At 41.6% G+C, this 21,440-nt stretch overlaps 1 protein-coding gene across 1 annotated transcript in view; it reads right to left on the bottom strand.

Annotated features, from left to right (window-relative positions):
- Window positions 1-3,474: 3,474 nt before the first annotated feature.
- The window catches only part of XRN1 (5'-3' exoribonuclease 1), a 63,769-nt gene continuing 45,803 nt past the window's right edge, over window positions 3,475-21,440 (bottom strand). Inside the window, exons 33-44 of the mRNA XM_018555618.1 lie at window positions 21,364-21,440; window positions 20,854-20,940; window positions 20,656-20,761; window positions 17,281-17,342; window positions 13,811-13,909; window positions 13,567-13,695; window positions 12,576-12,699; window positions 8,867-9,042; window positions 6,429-6,542; window positions 5,916-6,033; window positions 5,404-5,546; window positions 3,475-3,954 (exon numbers count right to left, since the gene is read on the bottom strand). Of these exons, the coding sequence (XP_018411120.1) occupies window positions 3,661-3,954; window positions 5,404-5,546; window positions 5,916-6,033; window positions 6,429-6,542; window positions 8,867-9,042; window positions 12,576-12,699; window positions 13,567-13,695; window positions 13,811-13,909; window positions 17,281-17,342; window positions 20,656-20,761; window positions 20,854-20,940; window positions 21,364-21,440 (1,529 nt within the window). The 3' untranslated portion in view covers window positions 3,475-3,660. The remainder of the gene's footprint in view (window positions 3,955-5,403; window positions 5,547-5,915; window positions 6,034-6,428; window positions 6,543-8,866; window positions 9,043-12,575; window positions 12,700-13,566; window positions 13,696-13,810; window positions 13,910-17,280; window positions 17,343-20,655; window positions 20,762-20,853; window positions 20,941-21,363) is intronic.

Raw genomic sequence — 21,440 nt, forward strand, 5'->3', positions numbered from 1 at the left:
CTCACACACACTCCAAAAATTGTTTTTATTATATTTTAAGATCCACCCAGGTCTCCCTATTTTATGAGAACTGGAATGGATCCTGTGCCTGGGGTCCAATGTCGGCTGCTGTGCTGTGACGGAGCTCCATCCATATGTTCATTGCTTGTACAGCTCCCTTACACGCCCTGCAGGGAGCCAGAATGTGACGTCAATCAGGTCCAGGCACCCCTACAGGACACATGAGGGAGCTGTAAGCAATGCACCTATCGATGAAGCTCTCTTGCGGCCATAGACCCATCCAATCCCACCTCAAGCTGACACTCAGTCACCAGTTGAGAACCTCACTCACCAGTTGAGAACCAAGGGTCTAGTTTATTCATTTAGGTACAATGACCTCTGAATGTGTAAGGCAGGGGTCTCAAACTCAATTCACCCGGGGGGCCACTGGACAAATTTTTTTCTCCCATGAGGGGCCGCTTGCCAGATTTCAACAATCACTCTCCCTGGATGCATGATTGATGTGTCTGGGAATAGTATCTGATTTCCAACAGCATGTAATCATATCACATCGCATGCGATCACATGCGGTGTGCAGGTGTTTACAAGCAGCAGCTGTCAACTGATCACTAACTTGAATTGCCGAATCTTAGTCTTGGTTCACATCTAGGCGGTTAAGCTGTTGAGCTGTTTCCGCACGTGTTTGTTTTTTTGTGCTATTTTGCTTTAAAAACCTTGCAGTTTTCAATGCATAGAGATGTCTATGGGACCAAATCTGTGTGGCATCTGCCTGAATATAGCTCCTGAATCTTTTTGTGCAACAAGCGATTTCGCCTGAGCAACGCAGCACAAAGCATAGGTGTGAAAAGCTTCAATTGACTTTAATGCAGATCTTTGTTTTGTGCAATTCCACACGGCTAAATCTGCACATTAAATTGCCTAGGTGTGAAGCAGGCCTAAATGCCAGATTAGGGATTCCTGCTGCCGATGCAGATCCTGATGCAGTAATCCTTAAACGCAGGGCTGTAGCTACCATGGGGTGAGTGAGGCACTTGCCTCAAGCGCAGCTGAGAGGGGGCGCGGCCGGGGATGCGCATCATCACTCCTGTTGCCAATGGCGAGCACTGGGTGCCATGGCAACAGGGGCACCAGGTGGCCAACACAGCCGCCGCTCGGCAGGGAGAAGTGGGGCGGCACATGCACCAGCGCTTTCGGGGCCACGCAGGGTCCTCTTCATCAGGCTCAATAAAGACGCCATTATTGAACCTGATGAAGTGGACCCTGCGTAGCCTCAAAAGCCCTGTTCTTTTCTGACATCTATCAATTAAATGGATTTACACTGACGTGATTCTTCACATTGGAGTGCTGGTGACATTTGTGAACCATGTCACCATGGTTACCATGTGTTGTAGTGCAATGGAGCACACGCACAATGACTACGTGCGTTTGGGTGCTGTTAAGAAATAATAGCACAACGGTGCACCAATGTCCCTCACAATCTGATACACTACCAAAATGTGCCAGACTGTACATTATGTATACAGGGATGTTCCAAAAGTATTTTAATGGCTCAGATCATGTGATACAATTTGTTATCATGCTATTTATTGATAGTCTATTACTAAACACTTGCCCAGGTGACTCTGCAATGAAAATATATAGAAAATATAAAATCAAGGCAAAACTTAACATTGCATATACTTTTAATTTAGTTGATGTACAAATTTGCAATCAACATATTTTGTTTTTAAAAAAAAATAACAAAAAACATGTCCATTGTGCAGCACAGCTCCATGCCATGAATCTTGAACTGTACGACACTGTATATAAAACACACAGATAACAGCACATGCCACTATGACACACCCTCACGCTGTACTGAAAAATACAGTGAGACGCACTTTTAAAAGCTTATAAACTAGGAAAATGAGGACATAAAAATCTTCCCTTTTTATAATAAAATACTGTTCTCTATAAGACCCAATGAAAATTTCCAGTACTTAAAATGTAAATCAGGGGAAAAAAAATTGGCAAAGTTTGAGAAATCTGTGGCTACAGAATAAATATGAGAACATTGTCAAAAAACCAAATTGGTGGAGGATATTGGGTGGCATGTTGTCTATACAGAAGAAAAACAAATGAGACTTGCAGCATTGTACAGAGAAGAATGATGTGAAGGAACACAATAGCAACCAATGGAAAGTTGCAAGCTGACAGAGGTATGAAAGGGCAATAACGATCGGTTGCATTGAGTTACTATATACCATTTCTCTGTGCGCTATGAAAAGCCCATAGTAAAAAATGGTCCTTTTGGCAATACATGACAATGATAGGAAACCTTATAACAATTATACTTGTACAGCAGCACCGGGACATGATACACAATAGCAGATGACAGAAGCAACAATGGTGATTAAAATGAATTGCTAAACAAAGTGGAAAAGTAAAATATAGCAACCATCTGTCAGCTTTCCTTAAGCTGTCAGGCTAATCGGTTGTGAATAGTTAGTGAACAGTGTACATCCGGGGAGCGATTACCATAGTAGTTTCAAAATAAGGATGCTTGGAAGGGAAATAATCTGCTGCTGATGGCAATGGAAGCCAACAACACAACACCCCATAATATACACATAATCTGATCTCACACATTTGGGAGTTTAAAAAACCCCCAAAAGGATGCTCAGTGCAGCTTTCTGAAACACCAGAGCTACCAGCAAAGTGGATTCATAATGTTACAGCTGCACCTTCATTTTTTGGTGTGGTTAAGGAGCAGGGAAGGACTGGCCAAACACTTTTTGAACAGGTTCCTACACACAAAGAAAAAAAGCTGTGGACATAGGCATATAGAGCACAAACCCTTTCACTCCCAGACACCTGTAAGATCACTCCATGTTAACTCAGTCTAGGACATCCTGTGTATCACACATACTACACGGGTGAATCCTGCATAGTGTGATACGTATGTCAGCTGAATCGGCAAGTGAAAATCTGGACAAGTACAGGTAGATCTCACACTAGCCGCTGTTTTCTGCAAAACATCTGCTTCTGTATGGCCTTCCTATGACCAGCTAACAATAGGGAGAATTTTAAGTGTCAGGGAGGAATACTGTCTGCCCTGTGCTGCCCACTGACAGTGCATAGTTTTTTTTCTTATATGCAGAACCGCTTAATTTAGTAAATGATAAAAAATAATTCTATACAAACATCACATAGATATCCAGGTGCAGGCTTTATAAATCTTTATAACTCAAAATTGATTACAGAATTCATCAGTATGATGTCAATAATTTACTTTGGGCATTATAATTTAAAAGGGGACTAGGAGCCCTAATTTATGGCCACCCATCAAAAATTTAAATGTGTTTGACCATCCTGATAAAAACCAATGATTGTTCTGTGTACCCTTTATGTAATATCTGGCCCTCAGCAACACAGCTACTAGGTCGTAAGCTGGAATGCTGAAAGACTATATAATTACAATGCCCGTAATTATATTTTAAACAAGGGGCAATAGAAATGGCATAATGCAGGGCTAAGAGGCCTAAAGTGTATTACTGTATTAACCTGTAAAATAAAAATAAGCTCATAATTAAAAGAGTAGACAGCAGCTGACACTGTGTGTACACAGCAATGTTAAGGCGATATTACAGATGATGGAAATAGACTTGATAACAGTCGGCTTTATTCGGTAGGTTTCGGAACGCTGAAGTTCACTGCTAATTTCCGTGGTTTCCGCCTGCTGCCATAGCCTGGGTTGGGCTTGGCTCGAGGAGCTGAAGAGCCAGTTGGAGCAGACTTGTCCTTCAGTGGAGGCTGAGGGGTTTGTGGAGAAGTCAGAGGAACATGAGGTTTGTCTGACAGAAGCTGAATGGCCACATCGGGAATCAGTCTTTGTTCGGTACTTGAATTGCCTTGTGAAGAACCGCTCTCTCGGACATCAGCACTCTTATTAACAGCTACTCTTTGTTTAGTTACCTTGACAAAAAAACACAATGTTTCATAAATACAGGCAATAGTGTCAATTCACGAAAATGTACAAGTTATTTCAGCTGCATTTATTACTTTACCTCACACAGATTTCCTCATTAAAATAAACACACCAGGGTAAAACTAGGATTTTCCCACATTGAATAGATCTTTAATCAATTAAAGTCTTGATTTCTCATGAACTGGCATTTAAAGTAGTACGAAGCTCTGGGCGCTTTTTAGCCTAATGCATTCTGTACATTAGGGTAGAAACCGCTCAGTATAACTGTTGGGCGGAGAGGAGGGGCGTGGCCGGACGCAGGGCTGTGCCTGTAGCACACAGCTACTGCAGGCACGGCTGGTAACGCGCACGCCCGGGTGCCTCCACAGTGGCTGCTTAGCTGATGGAGGCAGGGAGCAGTAGGGAGAGCAATGCGTTGATCCTCTAGAAAACGAGGAACAAAAAACTTTTAAAGAAGAACAGCAGTCTGGATACCCGCAAGTTTTACTGGCCCTTCTGAAGTGTTAGAATTCCTTTGCCTTGGTCTCGGTGCTGGTGGAGATTTTCTCTGCTCATAGGTGTAGAGTCAAATCCTGTGTGTGTTGGTTTTCTGTAGACCTCCATTTCCACATTTCCACCCCCCCCCCCCCTTCTTTTTACTCCTTCCAAACAGTCCAAGAAAGCCAGTGTGTTGTTTTGCATATCTTCTCGCGTAAACCTTATGTCATGATCCACTGAGTTGATGTGGTCAATGAAAGCCTGTAACTTGTTTTTGAATCTTAGCCCAAGTGTCATCCACATATCTGAACAAATGACTGGGTGTAATTCCCTCGAAGGTGGTCAGGGCCTTCCTTTCTACTTCCTCCATGTATAGGTTTACCACAATAGGTGAAACTGGCGATCCCATGGCACAGCCCCGTTTTTGCCTGCAGAAATTAGCCTTGTACTTGAAATAGGTGGCACTCAGGCAATGGTCCAATAAGGCATACACTTGATCCGGGTTAAGTTCTGTTCTGCTGCCTAGCATGCAGTCTGGTAGCATCATTTTTCTTACTGTTTCAATTGAGTCTGTGGTGGGTATGCAGGTGAAGAAGGATGTAACAATGTAGGATACCATGGTTTCTTCTGTGACCAATATTAAGTTCTGGATTTTAGTTGTGAAATCCTTGGAGTTCTGTATGTGATGCTGTGATCTCGGGATGCTGCCAAACTAGAAGTGGCAGATTATATTTTGACCATAAAAACAATAACTCTATTATGAGGTAAAATCATAAATATGTAGCCTCTGGGAACACGTCAAGTCTCTCTACGGACTATCTTTCATAAACATCTAGTACTAAAACAACCATATATCTAATTTTTCATGCGCCAAGCCCACATCATTACCAACACTAATCATCTGTTTGAAAATGTTATACTTTATTCAATCATTTGCATTTACGCGCTTTTTTTCTTACCTGTAGTGGTATGAACTGGTTGTGACTGGCAGCTGGCATATGCCCTGGATATGTTCCTTGGTAGTAGGGTTTGTTAAGAAGTGGTACAGGTGCTCTCCAGGAAACGCTATTGAAGACATGCGGTGGTGGAGGGATGACATTGGCTAAAATAGGAAAGACAATTGCATAATTTACATAATGTTGTATTGTTTATGGTCCTTGTGCTCAAAAAGTTACCAGTCTTTACATTTTACCTATAGTAAGCACTCTCTGTTCCTAAAGCAAACTTATAGGGCAAATCAACAGGTTTGCTTTAATCCCTCCCATTCTTCAGCAAATGCAAACCTTTGTTTGCTCACCCAACACTCAGGCAAAGGGAACTGTGCATGAGAGCATTAATATACAGATTGTGGACGTCAATGTGTTAAAAAATAAATATGCAAACTGATTTCAGCTAGTAAGCTCTGTTCTGACAACTCGCAAAAATCTTACAGGAAAAAAATCTTATTCACAATGTCCATTTCTAAACTTACCCGCTGGTTGGGGAAAGACCACTGGCAATGGCCCAGTAGGTACCCCTGTTCCAAGAGGCGGATAACTTGGAAACAGGGGTGATGGTGACGGCAAAGGGAAGTTTGCTCCAACTGTACTCTAAAGGAGGCAAATTTAAAGAAACCTTGATTAGACCAAAGGCAATATTATGCTGTGGCACATGAATTTGATAGACTTTTGTTTTAATGGTACAAAAATAAAAATGATTGTCCTTTCTCTAATCTATTTAACACTCCTTGATTTATCCTTGCATCATTATGTATCAAAGCGTTAAATGGGAATTAAAAAGCAATGATTTATTAAATATGTTTAGAATAAGCAATGGGACAATCAGGGACCCATCAAACAATGCAAAAAAACCCACAAGGCTATAAAGATAGTCATGGTGATTTTACATTTACAGTTCTTATTGGTAATGACTTAATGCTCATATGGTCAAAGTGCTGAAATGCAGAATTCAGATTTAAAGGGAGGAAAAAATATTGTGTATTTACCAGTCTCTGCAGAGTATACAAGACAGCCTTCTCCTTTGCATCATTTTCAGTATGGCATGGGGGTCCTTGTATGACCAAACCATTTGACAGCTTGACTTGACAGAGTGTCAAGTTCTGCAACAGATAAAGCATTTTACAGATGCATCAAAATACTGGGAAAAACAAACAAGAGCTGGCTTTCAGTCAATGTTCTTTTTCATAAAATATAAAAAAGCAAATAAAAGCGGCTAAATGAAAGTAAAGATGTGTTTAAGTGCTGCCTAATTCAACTTCCAGTCAATCTGCATTTGTATTATTCCAGGATAGACTGCTTTAAAAACATGCTTCAATAGATCTAGTTTGTAACAATAGTTTGGAATGGCATTTGTTTATTACATGATTAAGCTAAATTGGTCACCTACAATTGTGGCTTAAATAAAAGGGGTTTTAACAATGGAGGCAAATAAAAGCATTTAAAAAGGAATTGTACAATTGTATTCTCACCATCCTGTTTTAGAAAACGATTAACTGTCATTTTGTAGTCACCTTTTGCCAAAAATGGCAGCTAAGACAAAGCATTACCCTTTGCAGCAAAGCTAGATAAATGTCAAATATCGCCATTTCTGAAAACTTTGATGCATGTAATTGTAAATCTTATATACAGCTTGCATATATTTTAACCCAGATTTAGTGATAATTTAAAACAATATCACCAAACTAGTGTAGATTGACAGCGTGGCATGTGACCTGCTACTATCTCACTGCAGATTGGAGTGCCATATAAAAAGCTCTCTGGAGATCAGACACTCTATGCGCTGAGAATGTGGGATGGCCTTGGTCACAATTCCGGAAGTAGGGGGGTTTTCCCCACTTGTTTGATTAGTGATTTGGCAATTCTGATGATGCACAAAATTGCACCATGGTGGGGTTGTGATGGATCTACCAACAGAAGCATATTAAGACAATGGAAGAATGCAAACAGTTTTGAACCATCCAAGCTTTTTATACCGCCATTTAAAAATGATTTCACATTTATGCTTGCTTAAAGGTTATGGATTTTGGTACTATTATCATATTTAAAATGTATTTAGGTGTATCCACAGCCAAAACCATTGTTTATGTAGTGTGGAAGGGTTAGATTCAAATTCCTGTTTTTTGCTGTCTGCGTCCATACTGTGCAGATACATCCTCTCTAGCGGTCACAAAAATGGGAAAGCTAAAATTTTACAGCAGCAACCAGCTCCTCTGCTGCTGGCGGTAGAAAGCCAGTGTCAAGTTTCTTATCCAGCTGGTGGAAGCAATAGCCAGCCTGCTATCGGCTATTTTAAATTGCAATAGACGTTAGCAGGTTGGCTTTTGGACACGCCCACTGCCTTCGGTCAATCAGCAGAGGAAGACCTGAAGGAGACATTTCTCCTTCAGGTCCCTCCTCTGCTGATTGACCGAAGGCAGTGGGCAGGTGTAATAGCCAGCTTGCTATGGTCTATTGCAATTTAAAATGGCCAATAGGAGGCTGGCTATTGCTCCCAGCCACTGTCTGCTGTGTTTGCATTTAGCTGCCCATGCAAGCAGCTGTCATCCCCAGTGAAGTGGAAAGGCGACACTAGGGACCAATAGACCCCTAATTTCACCTTAAAGAGAACCTGTCACCTCCAATGTGCTATCACATAGAGCCCTCGCATGTGATAGCAATGAAATAAAAAAATAAAATAAAGTTAAATAAAATTCAAAATAACCCCAAAAATGTTTAAAGTCCCCCAACCCCGCAAACGTGCGCATACTAATGGAAACAGAGGTGCACCGCTACATATGAAAACGACAATTGCGCTACACGTCAGGTATCACTGTGTACGCCAGAGTGAGAACAATAATTTTTGGGCAAATATTCATGGCTAACTCTACACTGATGACTAGGTTTTTATTTTTATTATTGTGAATAAAAGTTTAGCCATTTTATTATATTGGAGTTTTACAATTCATATTATTTTAAATCCATGAAACTAATTATAATGTCTAATATAATACATACAATTATAAAAAAATATATATTAAAAAGGTGGGAAAACTCATTTTTGGTATGGGCCTGACAAATTCTGCGGCAGGATGTGTGTTGTGGTGCCATTCATTTCAATGGCACCCCAAACGCTCCTCTCGCCTGCAGTGTGATCGCCCGCACTGGAATGCACGGTACCACAATGCCGTGCATTCCAGTGCCGTGCAATTGCAAAAAATGTGCATGCAGTTTTACACTGAAGTAAAACTTTGTTTGTAACAGAGTTACAAATAAAAGATGGTATTTTTTTTTTCCTTTATCGATTACCTGAAAAAAATTATTGGCCAACTAATTGATTATGAACATAATTGTGAGTTGCAGCCCTAAACTTCCTTCATACTTCCCAGACAATTTCTCCTTCATTTAGATAATCGAGTGTCAATGAAAGCTGAATTCTCCATTTTACCTGTGGTGTTCGCATTAGTGAAAACTCCGGTGGATGCATTCCAATAAAGGTGCAAATGCGACAAAGTTCAGAAACGGGGGTGACTAGAGGTTGTGGAAGAAGAGGTGGGCGCTTTAACTCTGGATTAGGAGCAGTGAAAAGTGGTCCTGTTCCATGTGCTCTGTTCATCTGAGCAGCTGCAACACAACACAATGCAAAGGTTAACAAAGGATGTACCACCCACAAGCTCAGAGCAAAGGCACAAAGCCGACTACATAAATAATGCTTTCCTTTGTTTACCTCAACTCAAAACCCACTTTTACAGCTGGAAAAAACTATGCTGATGCACATGATTTTTATATATATATATATATATACACACACACACACACACACACACACACACACACAGATATTCCTCACTTTACGACTTACCTGGTTTGCGACCACTTGCACTTACAACCAGCTCTCCGACCTTACGTACGGGAACGTGGCAGCGGCAGTGCGGCGTCTCGCCGGCGGAAGTGCTGTACTCCGTTCTCCACGGCGGGTCTCGGTAAGTATTTTATTGATCAATTTACAGTATACTGTTCAGTACTCTACATCTGCAACACTATACAGTACAGTACTAATGCAGTACAGTACTGTATACAGTTCCTCGCTTAACAAACAATTCGTTTAACAACCTGGTCGTAGGAACGGAACTCGGTCGTTAAGTGAGGAATACCTGTACACACTCTATTTCCTATATATCGCATCCCCTGCTATAGTACACAGTTAGGCAGATGATATCACTTACTTTCAGTGCTGCAGCTTTCTGTGTCACCTGCCTTCTTCATTGGACATTCACCATCATCACATTATGATTCACTGTCCAATAACCAGGCAGGTGAACACTGCTTTTCGCTTGGGTCAATGTGTTCTTTTATATACCCTTACCCAAACATATCAAAAATATATAAAATGTTGACCCTAGGTTTAAAAAAAAGACAAAACATTAAAAAGGAGAACTATGGGGTTTTCCCCATAGTTCTCCTTAGGGGAACGGGAGGACAAACTAGCGTCCTCCCGTCACCCTAGGCTCAGTATACTGCGAGCTGCAGCTTGCGGTATACTGAGACGCCGCAGCTGAAGCGGAACCCGTCAATTGTGCCGGGATCCGCCCAGCTGCGTGACTGACAGCTGGCTCTGCCTATCTAGAGGCAGAGCCAGCTGTACCCGCCCCCTCCCCGTCTGTTCCGCCAGTCAGCGCTGGCGGATCGGAGCGGGGAGGGGGGAATCCAGCCCCTCCCCTGTCACGGCACGTGACAGGATCGAGAGGTGAGCCGACCTGTGACAGTCTCATTATCACAGGTCGGCTAGAACTATGAGGTGAGTGAAAAGCACTCACCTCATAGTTCTCCTTTAAGGCTAGGGTCACATAGGCTACTAAAATCACCTGTGTTTCTAGCATTACAATATTGATAAACTAAAGCATTCCGTAACAAAACAGCCAATTTATATTTATAGCTTTGCTGTGTGCTACATGTAAAAGCACATATAAGGATTTTTGTACTCCCTGTAAAATATTTTTCTTGGAGTCCATTGAGAAAGGACAGGAAGTCTTAAAACCTTGTGTTATGCTGCCAACTACAGGAAGATTGGACACTGGAAAACAAAAAACTGTAGGCCAGCCCTATTTTTTGCGATCGCACTGGACCGGAACGTGGGCATTGCTGTGCCACGCATTTTGGTGCGGGCGGGGAGGACATGGCTGCGGTGCCATTGACTTGAATGCACCGCCATACCCCCTCCTGCCCCAGAACGCAGGGAGCCTTAAAGTATGCAATCTAGTGCGTTCCAGCAGCTAACCGTGCTGGAACGCACTGGGAGCAGTGTGAAAATGCCCCGAGAATGAAAAGGATCCTGTGCAGTAAATGGTAAGGTAAAAAAATTATATCATGACTGCTGATGGGGTACGGTGTTATAATACAAGATGCTGACAGCCCACAGTGTCCTCCTATAACATGCAATAACTCCCTAGACCCGGTGTTATTAGTAATACACAATGATCATTTTAGCTGTTCTTTATAAACAGCCCATGGCCTCTTTTATATAGGGTAGGTATAGCTGCATGGAGGCAGGACTGTGTACAGTTCACGGTACCTTCGTGGTCCCGATGTGCTCCATGAATGCTGTGTTGGGTGAGATGTACCATGGACCGGGTGCAGCTTACTCAGCCTCTCCTCTACTTTCTGCTGCTGTATCTGGGAGGCACTTCCTGGTGCTATCAGCCAGAAGGATTACAGCACCGTCCCCATGCTGCGACTGCACCGAGATTGTGTGAGGCGCCACCTTCAGGTAATGTGGAGAACTGCAGAACACATTCAGTTGCACTAGAACCGTGGAAGGGAGCTCGGGACATTGAGCTGACTGGCCATGGCGATCTACCAGCGTTAGCTTGGCGATCTACCAGCGTTAGCTTGGCGATCTACCAGCGTTAGCTTGGCGATCTACCAGCGTTAGCTTGGCGATCTACCAGCTTTAGCTTGGCGATCTACCAGCTTTAGCTTTGCGATCTACCAGCTTTAGCTTTGCGATCTACCAGCGTTAGCTTTGCGATCTACCAGCGTTAGCTTTGCGATCTACCAGCGTTAGCTTTGCGATCTACCAGCGTTAGCTTTGCGATTGTCTAGTAGATCATGATTGACCTAATGGGCATCCCTGATCTAAAGAAAGCTATGGCTGACAGATAAACTCTAAGAACCCACACAACATTCAAACAATGAATAGAAATTTCCTTAGGATGAACAGGATGTTTTAAGATTTATTTTGTCCCCCAATGGACAAGAAGGAAATATCTACTTATATAATAAGTAAATTGCTGTTCTGAGAACATTTGATAATACTTGGAACATTTTTCTTCACAGCTATTACAAAATGATGTGAAGACATACCCATCTGTTTGGTTTGCTTGTGCTGCACAGGTGTTGTCACAGGATCCTTTCTTATGTCTTTATGCTGATTGGGACTGTCACTGCTATCAATCTTCAATATTTCCTTTAGCATTTGGGTTCCTTTCTAATGGTGCAAAAGAAATTACAAAAATAGCTATATTATGACAATGCCTCGCAATTGTGAGGGTTTTTCTTAATCAATCAAGCTAGTGGGAAACTGTTTTTGTGGGTCTTATGCATAAGGGGTGAGTGTTACCCCTCAGATGGCTGAAAATGATTTTGAAGTCAGTGAGTATAAGAAGGTGAAGCTCAGTTACTCTAGAAAGAAATAAAAAGCTATAATGTTATGAGGTAGCTTCATAGGTGCTTAAAGTCCCACCTGATATGTACACTGGAAGGATTCTAATGACAATGACTCCAGCCATCTACTACATGTCCCATAGAATCATGGTTTCCTTATTTGATAGCGTTAGCTTTGCGATCTACCAGCGTTAGCTTTGCGATCTACCAGCGTTAGCTTTGCGATTGTCTAGTAGATCATGATTGACCTAATGGGCATCCCTGATCTAAAGAAAGCTATGGCTGACAGATAAACTCTAAGAACCCACACAACATTCAAACAATGAATAGAAATTTCCTTAGGATGAACAGGATGTTTTAAGATTTATTTTGTCCCCCAATGGACAAGAAGGAAATATCTACTTATATAATAAGTAAATTGCTGTTCTGAGAACATTTGATAATACTTGGAACATTTTTCTTCACAGCTATTACAAAATGATGTGAAGACATACCCATCTGTTTGGTTTGCTTGTGCTGCACAGGTGTTGTCACAGGATCCTTTCTTATGTCTTTATGCTGATTGGGACTGTCACTGCTATCAATCTTCAATATTTCCTTTAGCATTTGGGTTCCTTTCTAATGGTGCAAAAGAAATTACAAAAATAGCTATATTATGACAATGCCTCGCAATTGTGAGGGTTTTTCTTAATCAATCAAGCTAGTGGGAAACTGTTTTTGTGGGTCTTATGCATAAGGGGTGAGTGTTACCCCTCAGATGGCTGAAAATGATTTTGAAGTCAGTGAGTATAAGAAGGTGAAGCTCAGTTACTCTAGAAAGAAATAAAAAGCTATAATGTTATGAGGTAGCTTCATAGGTGCTTAAAGTCCCACCTGATATGTACACTGGAAGGATTCTAATGACAATGACTCCAGCCATCTACTACATGTCCCATAGAATCATGGTTTCCTTATTTGATAAATACAACTATGAGGGTGTAATTTGAAGACAGATGAGGTACAAGTCATAGTTAAAGGACAGGTATCGGGTGTGTAAAATATACTCTTCCCAATACTTAGAGCCAGCGCGCGACACTGCAGCTTTCCCACACCGGCTCTACACCGAGAGCTGAGCAATTATGTAATCACTGACAGCTCAGCTCATGGTCCCCTCCTTGTAGAAATCAGTGACTGAAAGTCCCTGAAAGGGATTCCCCCCTCCCCTCTCTGTTCCTCCAGTGCTTACTGGAGAGACAGACAGGGGAGGGGGCAAGCACAGCTGGCTCTGGCTCTAGAGAGGCAAAGCCAGTTATCAATCATGCAGATCCTTCTCAACTGCTAAGCGGCTCTGCACTGTCAGCAGATAGGAGGCAATAGCCCATATAGTCTGACCTTGGTTCACAGGAGTATAGTAGTAAATGTACTCCTGTGTCCCAAAAAAGGAGTAAAATCAAAGTTTGGCTTTACTTCCCTTTAACACTAAAAGAAACAATGGCATTAACTAACCATGGCAAAGGACTGTGGTGATAAATGCTCCTCCGTGGTAACAAGAACCTCTGTTTTGGGTGTGGCCAGGGTTTGATCCTGTCCCGACAGATTCAGAGATGCAACAAACTTTTCAAACTCATTGTTTTGCTGAAAGTAAAAACACAAAGATCAAAGTGGAACCATTTCCTGACAGCACTGTTATATTTAAATAGAATTACAATGTGGCTAAGAGTAAAATAATTCAGGGTGAGAACAGAAGTACCTTTCCTTCTAAGACGCTGTCACTGCTGTCTACCTGTATCTCATTAGGAAGGTCACTTCTCTTCAAAAGCTTGATATGTGTTACAGGCTCAGCGATATTCTGCAAAACATACACATCCAAAGAATGCCCAATGCTTACATGCATACATGCACACACATACATACACCTATATAGATATACACACGCACACACACTTCACACTGAACTTCAGGCTTAAACTAAAAACAAAAAGGTACAACTTATGGGCACCGGGCTGCAACAGAAATATTAGTAAAAAAAAAATCAAATAGCGCAGCTTACTGGTTTAATGACTTTCACAGTGGGTCATATAGTGCAGTTCAGGAGCTTCAAAATGCAAAACAATTACAGTCTGGAACTGTAAGTGAAGTTTGGGCAGCCACATTTACCAGTAATGCCTAGACTCCCTGTGTCAGTTAATTGGCAGACTTTTTAATAGACATGACAGACACAGTACAAAAGGACTTGGATTCACCCATCAGCATGGCCAGGCTGAGTTGCTTTACACATACAAACAAGTGAAGAGTACAGCGAGCCTTGAAATGGCTAGGAGGCAGTAAGACACAATCTGGTCCAAAGCTGCCAGTAGAAGAGCAGTTGCTACACCACATTTTTGACTTTTAAAAGATGAATGCAGCAGTTTAGCAGGTGAGCATTATTTATTAGGGACTTCAGCCGGACTTTATGGTAACTCCTTTTTAACCCACTTGTTTTCAATGCTTTAATTCTACCATATAGTCCCCTGCTGTTTCTACTTCGATTCATAAAATTAGATTTGGATAACAGATAACAGAGATTCAGTACTGTCATATCTTTAAACTCCTGTTCCTTAAAACGTCCCGTCACTAAGTGCCCAAATGACTGCTCACGTACACTAAACATGAGCAGCTATTTGGGGCTCTTTCATTTCGGTAACCGCTGAGAATCAGCAGTTACCAGGGGCGGACGTGACCTTTCGGGCTCCTGGGCACTGCCCAAGGGCCCGCAGCTGGGAGGGGGCCGTGGCTAGGGCCACCGACAGGACGCTACAGGCAGCCATCCTGTACTGGACGGGCCCCATCAAATCAGCAGGGGGGGCCCAAACCCAGCACGGCCTGGGAAGATGGTCCTGCCCACTTACAGTGGTAACCAGTTAATGGGCAGACTGCTCCCCCACCTTCCCTACAGGGACACGGGCTCCTCTGCACAGAAGCAGGAGAGGAGTCTGTCAATCAGCTTGTTACCATGGCGAGTGGGTGGGACCATCCGCTGGACATACCTTTAGGAGTTTCTTTTGCTCCCTGGGCTGTGCTGATCAGCTGAAGGACCGGGGGCATTCAGCAAATTTGGCTCCGCCCCTGCACCACCCACAGCCCTTGGTATCAGGAGTGGGAGTCCAACCATGCAGTAAGCTGCAGGGGGTCAGCAACTTAACAGAGAGTAGGGGAGGTCAGCAGTGTAAGATGAGGTATGTAGAAGGTGTGGAAGGTAACCAAGTTGGAAGAGGAGGGCAGCCATCAAATGCTCTTCTAACACTGTTAACTTCTGTACCCTATTCATCCAGAAGTGAGCATCTGGCAGATGTGAGCAGTGTAGGAAGGGGGTACAGATGTAAGAAGCATTGTAGGTTGCCGAGGTGGGCAGTGAAGGAACAAAATGCATGGTGTGCAGAGGTGAACAATGTAGGAAGAGGGATGCAGGGGGTGCAGAGGTAAACAGTGTAGAAAGAGGGATGCAGGTGTGAGCAGTGTAGGAGGGATGCAGGGGTGCAGATGTAAGCAGTGTAGGAAGAAAGATACAGGGGGTGCAGATTTAAGCGGTGTAGGAAGAGGGATGCAAGGGGGGTGGAGGAAGAGGGATGCAGAGGTGGGCAGTGTAACAACAGGAATGCAGAGATCAGCAGTGTAGGAAGAGGGATGCAGGGGTTGCAGGAATGTATTTGTGGGTGGGGCTTGTGTATGGGCAGAGCACAAGGTGGCCCCATAATCTTGTATTGCGCGGGGCCCCATATTTTGTCAGTCCGCCCCTGGCGGTTACCGTTCATTGATGGATGCCTCATTATTGAGGCATCCATTATTGAAAACGTTAGGCTTTTACAGGCACCCGATCCCTATTAGGAATTGTGTGTCTGACAGTGATAGCAGTGCAGTATTTACAGCTTTGCCATCACTCTTTGACAGCTGGTACAGATAAGGATTAGGAATTTCCAATGTGTACCGCCTTTTTGCTAAATGTTTCAGCACAGAAACATTTAGCTACACGTTTCTATTCTGAAAAATTGTTTCAACATTCTGATCGTTCTGGGAATGATCAGAAGAGTTTACTGAAATCTAATCCTGAAATGCTGCAGGATCAGCATGTAAGGACCAGTGCCACTAAGGTTATTACTGGCTGTTCCTAAGTTTGGAGCAGCCTAATTACAACCAAAAAATATTGTATTAAATTATCAAGCAGTCATAGTGAGATCCATTCACAATGACTGCTTGATAGAATTAAAAATAAATAAAAACAACGTGTAAAAAAATGTGAACAAAGGGAGAAAAAAAATAAAGTCTAAAAACACACACACATATAGAATTTTTATAAAAATTAACCACCTTACAATGAGTATCGGCAGATTTGGTTTTCACCCTAAGGGGTTAATTAAAAATGTAACCCCTTATGACAGCAATGTACAAAGTATGTCGCTGTCACTAAGTGTGACACTTGAAGACAGTAACATTTTATGCCAGGTGACCACTAATAGCTTGTAGAGGGGGGAAAAAAAAAAAAATATTAGCTTTTAGTTTTAGGATGCGAAGTACTGAAAAATTGCTAAAATTCTAGGGATGCGAGTTGTTTCCAAATTTATTTTGATGCATTATTTTTAGCTGCGCTATTTTTCTACAAAAATATTATAATTAAAACTGGGGAAAAAGTGTTTAAGTTTATTCATAATTTTTTTATATTTTATTCATCCTAAGTGAGGTGTTGGACACACATATGTGATATAAAAAGGCCTATCTCTCCTCTAAAAAACAATATATAATATGTATATTAAAGTATATTACTGCAGTGGAAGAATCACACAGGAAAAATATAAAAAGTGCGTCAGTCATTAACGAATATAAACTAAGCTCAGCCATGAAGAGATGAACATAGATACCACCCTCCACTGGCCTATTATATCACAGATGAAAATCCAATTTCACTTAAAGTAATTCTAGGTAAAGCTTTTGGAGGCCTGCTATAAAATGGCCACTATGTATAAAAATTATGTACTTAAAAAGTGTCAAAATGTGTTCTGTTTAACTCAATAACATTTGCACTGTTACCAGGAATGTTAAAATCATAAGTCTATTAGAACTGATAAATACACAATAGTTTGTGGCAGAAAAAAATGGGCCAACTTAAATGAATGGTCCATAAATGTCCATAAATGAAATGCTGATCTTGTATTTAATTACAAATAGTAAAATAATCTAATTGCTTACCTGGTTAGTTAAAACATTTTGTTGCTGGTTCTCCAGTTTTGAAAAGTTGAAATCTTGTTTTCCTAGGAAAAGTAAGAGTAAAACTTACTTTCACAGGTGAATCTCAATAGCATGCACTTTAAACATTTCTCAAGTTAGTCAAACAGTTAAAGACAGAACAAGGGATATAAATAAAATACACATAAAATAAAACCTATATCATGACAATGAGGGCTCAAAAATGATCAAATCCAGTTGTCAGAAAAATAGGATTTTTACACTCACCCCAAAATTCATTTCTTGGAGTCCATTGAGGGACACAAGATGTCTTTTACCTTTGGGTATACTACCATCTACAGGAGGATTGAACACTGGCAAATAAAAAAGACCAGTCCAAGATAACCCCTCCTACTACCCGAATGCCTTAGTTTTGTAGAAATAGAGTACTGAGAGAAAGATCATAAACACAGAGGGGTGGCAACCTGTGTCCCTCAAAGGACTGCAAGAAAGGGATTATACAAATATCCTATTTCACATGGGATCAAATAGGGGAGCTACATGGGAAATTCCCTGTACAAAAGGTCTTAAACAAGGAGTGAAAGTAAACAGGTATAGACCAGGGTTTATGGACCATTCGTCTGATTCCAGATGCTGATGGCTCAGGCACTCTGCCTAATTGTCAACACTTCGGATGTACAAGGCAGACAAGGCAGGGGCAAGTTCTGCCAGGGACTTGATCCAATCTACCTCTTGCCATGGAGAGACATCTGGTTCATCCACTATGGTCGATGTAAGTCACCGCTGTGATCTTGTCTGACTAAATCCAGCTCTGATGACCTTCCAGCAGGATGATCCACAGCAGAAGAGGTGGTTGAAATCACCTGAAGTTGCAGGATGTTGTTTGGGATATAAGACACCTACGAGGACAAGGTCCTCTCCACCAACAGAGTGCCCAGGACTTCTCATTAACATGACTGGCTGGCATCCTTTGTGAGGATCTTTCAGAAAACAAAGAAGGAAGAACTGCCCCAATTCCAGACCCGGATTCCTGAGCCAGACTAGGTCAAGGGACCATATGGTAATTAGAACAGGAAAGCAAGAATAAGTGCTCCCACAACAACAGAATGATGCGTTGTAGAGGTCTGGAGTAAAACTGGGCAAATGGGAGGCTACCATCTGCCTGTACTGGATAGCTTGCATCTATGATTGGAGAGTCTGATGCTTCTCATTTGGAACAAACACTCTAGCCTGATCTACTAGACCAATATACTACAAACAATGAGAAAAAAGGTGCTTGCAAAAATAGGTTAGTCTTCCACACAGCAGAGCTCAAGACATGATGCCCATCCTCCTAGAACACTAGCAAAAAATTGAAGCATGCAAGAGTAGGAGGAGTCACCCTGTGTTTGCCTACATGTTTTTTTGTTTGCTGGTGTCCAATCTTACTATAGGCAGAAGAGTAACCCAAAGGTGAAAGATTTCCTGTATACCTCAATGGATGAGAAAGAAATGGACTTTTGTTCTTAAAATTAAGTCCTTGTTGACTTCATTAAGAGAGACACAGCACAATGGGTGGGATGCCCATTATGTTTGGTCGTGTTGCTCAACCTCTATGACTGTTGCACTTGGTATATCTTTCTAAGTTACTTAACTTTCTACTTATTCTAAGTGACATCGTGGATTATCTTGTACAGATATATTCATAGAGGGGAATTTATCAAAACTGGAGCAGACAAAAACTAGAGCAGCTGTGCATGGCAACCAATCAGCATCTCTCTTTCATTTTCAGATCTTAACTGAACAAACTGAAGAGAGAAGCTGATTGGTTGCCATGCACAGCTGCTCCAGTATTGATAAATTCCCCCCATACTCTTCTGTTGCATTGTTGATTTAATGCATGTATCTATGGGCACTGTTAATTATGGAAATCCATAAAGAAAGAATTTGGAGAACAAAAATGTCCCCCCGCCCCCGACAAACGGAAACACGCACTTACGTGCAAAAACGAAAATTGCGCCACACATGTTACATATGAGCGCCAACATCGGAGTGAGAGCAATAATTCTAGGGCCATCAATCACAGTTAGCACTAAACTGATGAGCAGTAAAAGCTTTTAAAGTGTTGTCTGTGGGAAATTTTGGGTATTGTAGTTTTTTTGTGGATCCATGGGAGCACTCAGTTTTAAGGCTTGACATGTTTGGTATCTATTTACCCGACGTGACCCCATCTTTTATATGTTACCAAAAATTGGGCATTATATTCTTTTTCTGTGCACTAAATTTCATTTTACTCTATGTTATCCTAAAAATACTGGTTTGATAAACATTTGTGCAAATACTGTGCAGCGTAAAAAATTGCAACTAGCATCTTTTTATTCTACGGGGCCTCTGCTTTCAGAAAATATATAATTGTTTGGGGGTTTTAAGCTGTTTTCTAGCCAAAAAAAAAAATCAGATTTGATCATGTGTGTGCAAATAGTAAGAAACTGCTCTGGACAGCAAGTGGAAAAAGTGAATGTTCACTAAATTTGGTACATAAGGTGAAAATGTGATGTCAGGGCCAGTCAGTGCATTTGTACTATAAGTCAAGGCTGGTATGATGACACACCCCAGGGGGTGTGTGGATAACAGCCTGGCTCACAGGACGTGAGTTGAATGATACTGGCTGTCATTCAATGCAGAAGAGCAGAGCAATCTAGTGGAGGGGAGGACTTTCTGTGAGGAACAACACAGGATTGCAGAGTAGCTTTTGTTTTTACTACTCATGTGCTATTTTAAACTGGAGTTCTGACTTAACCCTGTATCTAAAAAAAAATTATGTACAACAATCCACACTTATTCATGTAGAAAATTCTACATGTATTCATGTACAAAAATATGGTGATCAGGGCAATCAGGTGTGCCCTACCTTTCCAAGAGCAATTTGCTAACCAATCGTTGGCCAGAATGAGCGAAGCGCGCTTTCACTATCGATTCCTCACAGGCGGAGTACATTTGGCATCACTCCGCCTGTGACAGGAGCCGGCACTATAGAGGAGACATCGGCTTATGCGGCTCTGCTCCCTCCGGTGCCGCCTCGCTTCCTCTAGCGCTGGCTTCGTTGCCACAGCTGATTCTCTCCTGCCTCTCCCGTGTTTTTTCAAGTTCCCCCTTATTCCACCACCGGCCCTGGGAATGGTCACAACTAGGTCTTATTTTCGGGGTAGGTCTTATATTTTAGCAATTCCCAAAAATAGTACTAGGTCTTATTTTCGGGCAAACAGCATATGTAACTTAAAAAGTATACGGAAGACTGAATAATGAACTAATTAAATATACTAAAACCATCCCTTCTTATTCTTTTATGCAATATTAAAAAACAGCTACAACGGAACGTATCTAAGGTTTAATAAATACCTTTTCTTGTGACATCTTGCTTCCTATGCTGGCTTTTTGAGGTATTGTCAGCAAAACCTGGTTTGTGATGGGCATTTTCGCCAAACTTCTTTTCCTGAGGTAGAAACTGTAAGATATTTACACAACAGCATTTAAGGGAAGAAGAGTTAATTTAAAAAAAAAAACACCAAAATCATGTGCCATGCTCTATGCGTATACCTTGTCATTCACATTTTGTGGCACTTGTGTTTTCCCGGAGCCTTGCAATGTCTGCCACACATTGCTGAACTCATCGTCTTGTTTATGCTGAAAGTAAAAACATTATACCCAAATTATGCTCAGCAACAAAACTAAAAACTCTCAAAGTAGTTTATGAACATCTAGCAGGCATTAGTGGCATGGAAAATTAAGGAAACTGGATTTTTAACCAGATGTATACAATACCCAAATTCAACAATGCAATTAGGAAGCATTTATTGCATGAATTGCAACAAGATAGATTAAAAAAACAAGCAATGTGAATGTATACATGCAACCAGACTGCCACAATCTTCAGCCTGGCTACTCCAACTAAAGCTGATCTGTGACTGGTCACTATGGATTACTGCACAGAATTGCTCTTTGTCATGAAAACTAATAGCCAGGGTACTAGTTAGAAAAGGGTGATCACAGCAGCATTTATTCATGTGTGAAATGTATAGTTCTTGCATGTTCATTAAATTGGCTTACCTTATGCTTCTGATTTCCTGGTGAATAGCCTTTGTGTGGTGAACTGGTATTTCCCTGATTTTGTTGCTTTCCACTAG

Source organism: Nanorana parkeri, unplaced genomic scaffold, assembly GCF_000935625.1.
Source record: "Nanorana parkeri isolate BGI_ZX_2015 unplaced genomic scaffold, ASM93562v1 scaffold205, whole genome shotgun sequence".
Classification (NCBI taxonomy): Eukaryota; Metazoa; Chordata; class Amphibia; order Anura; family Dicroglossidae; genus Nanorana; species Nanorana parkeri.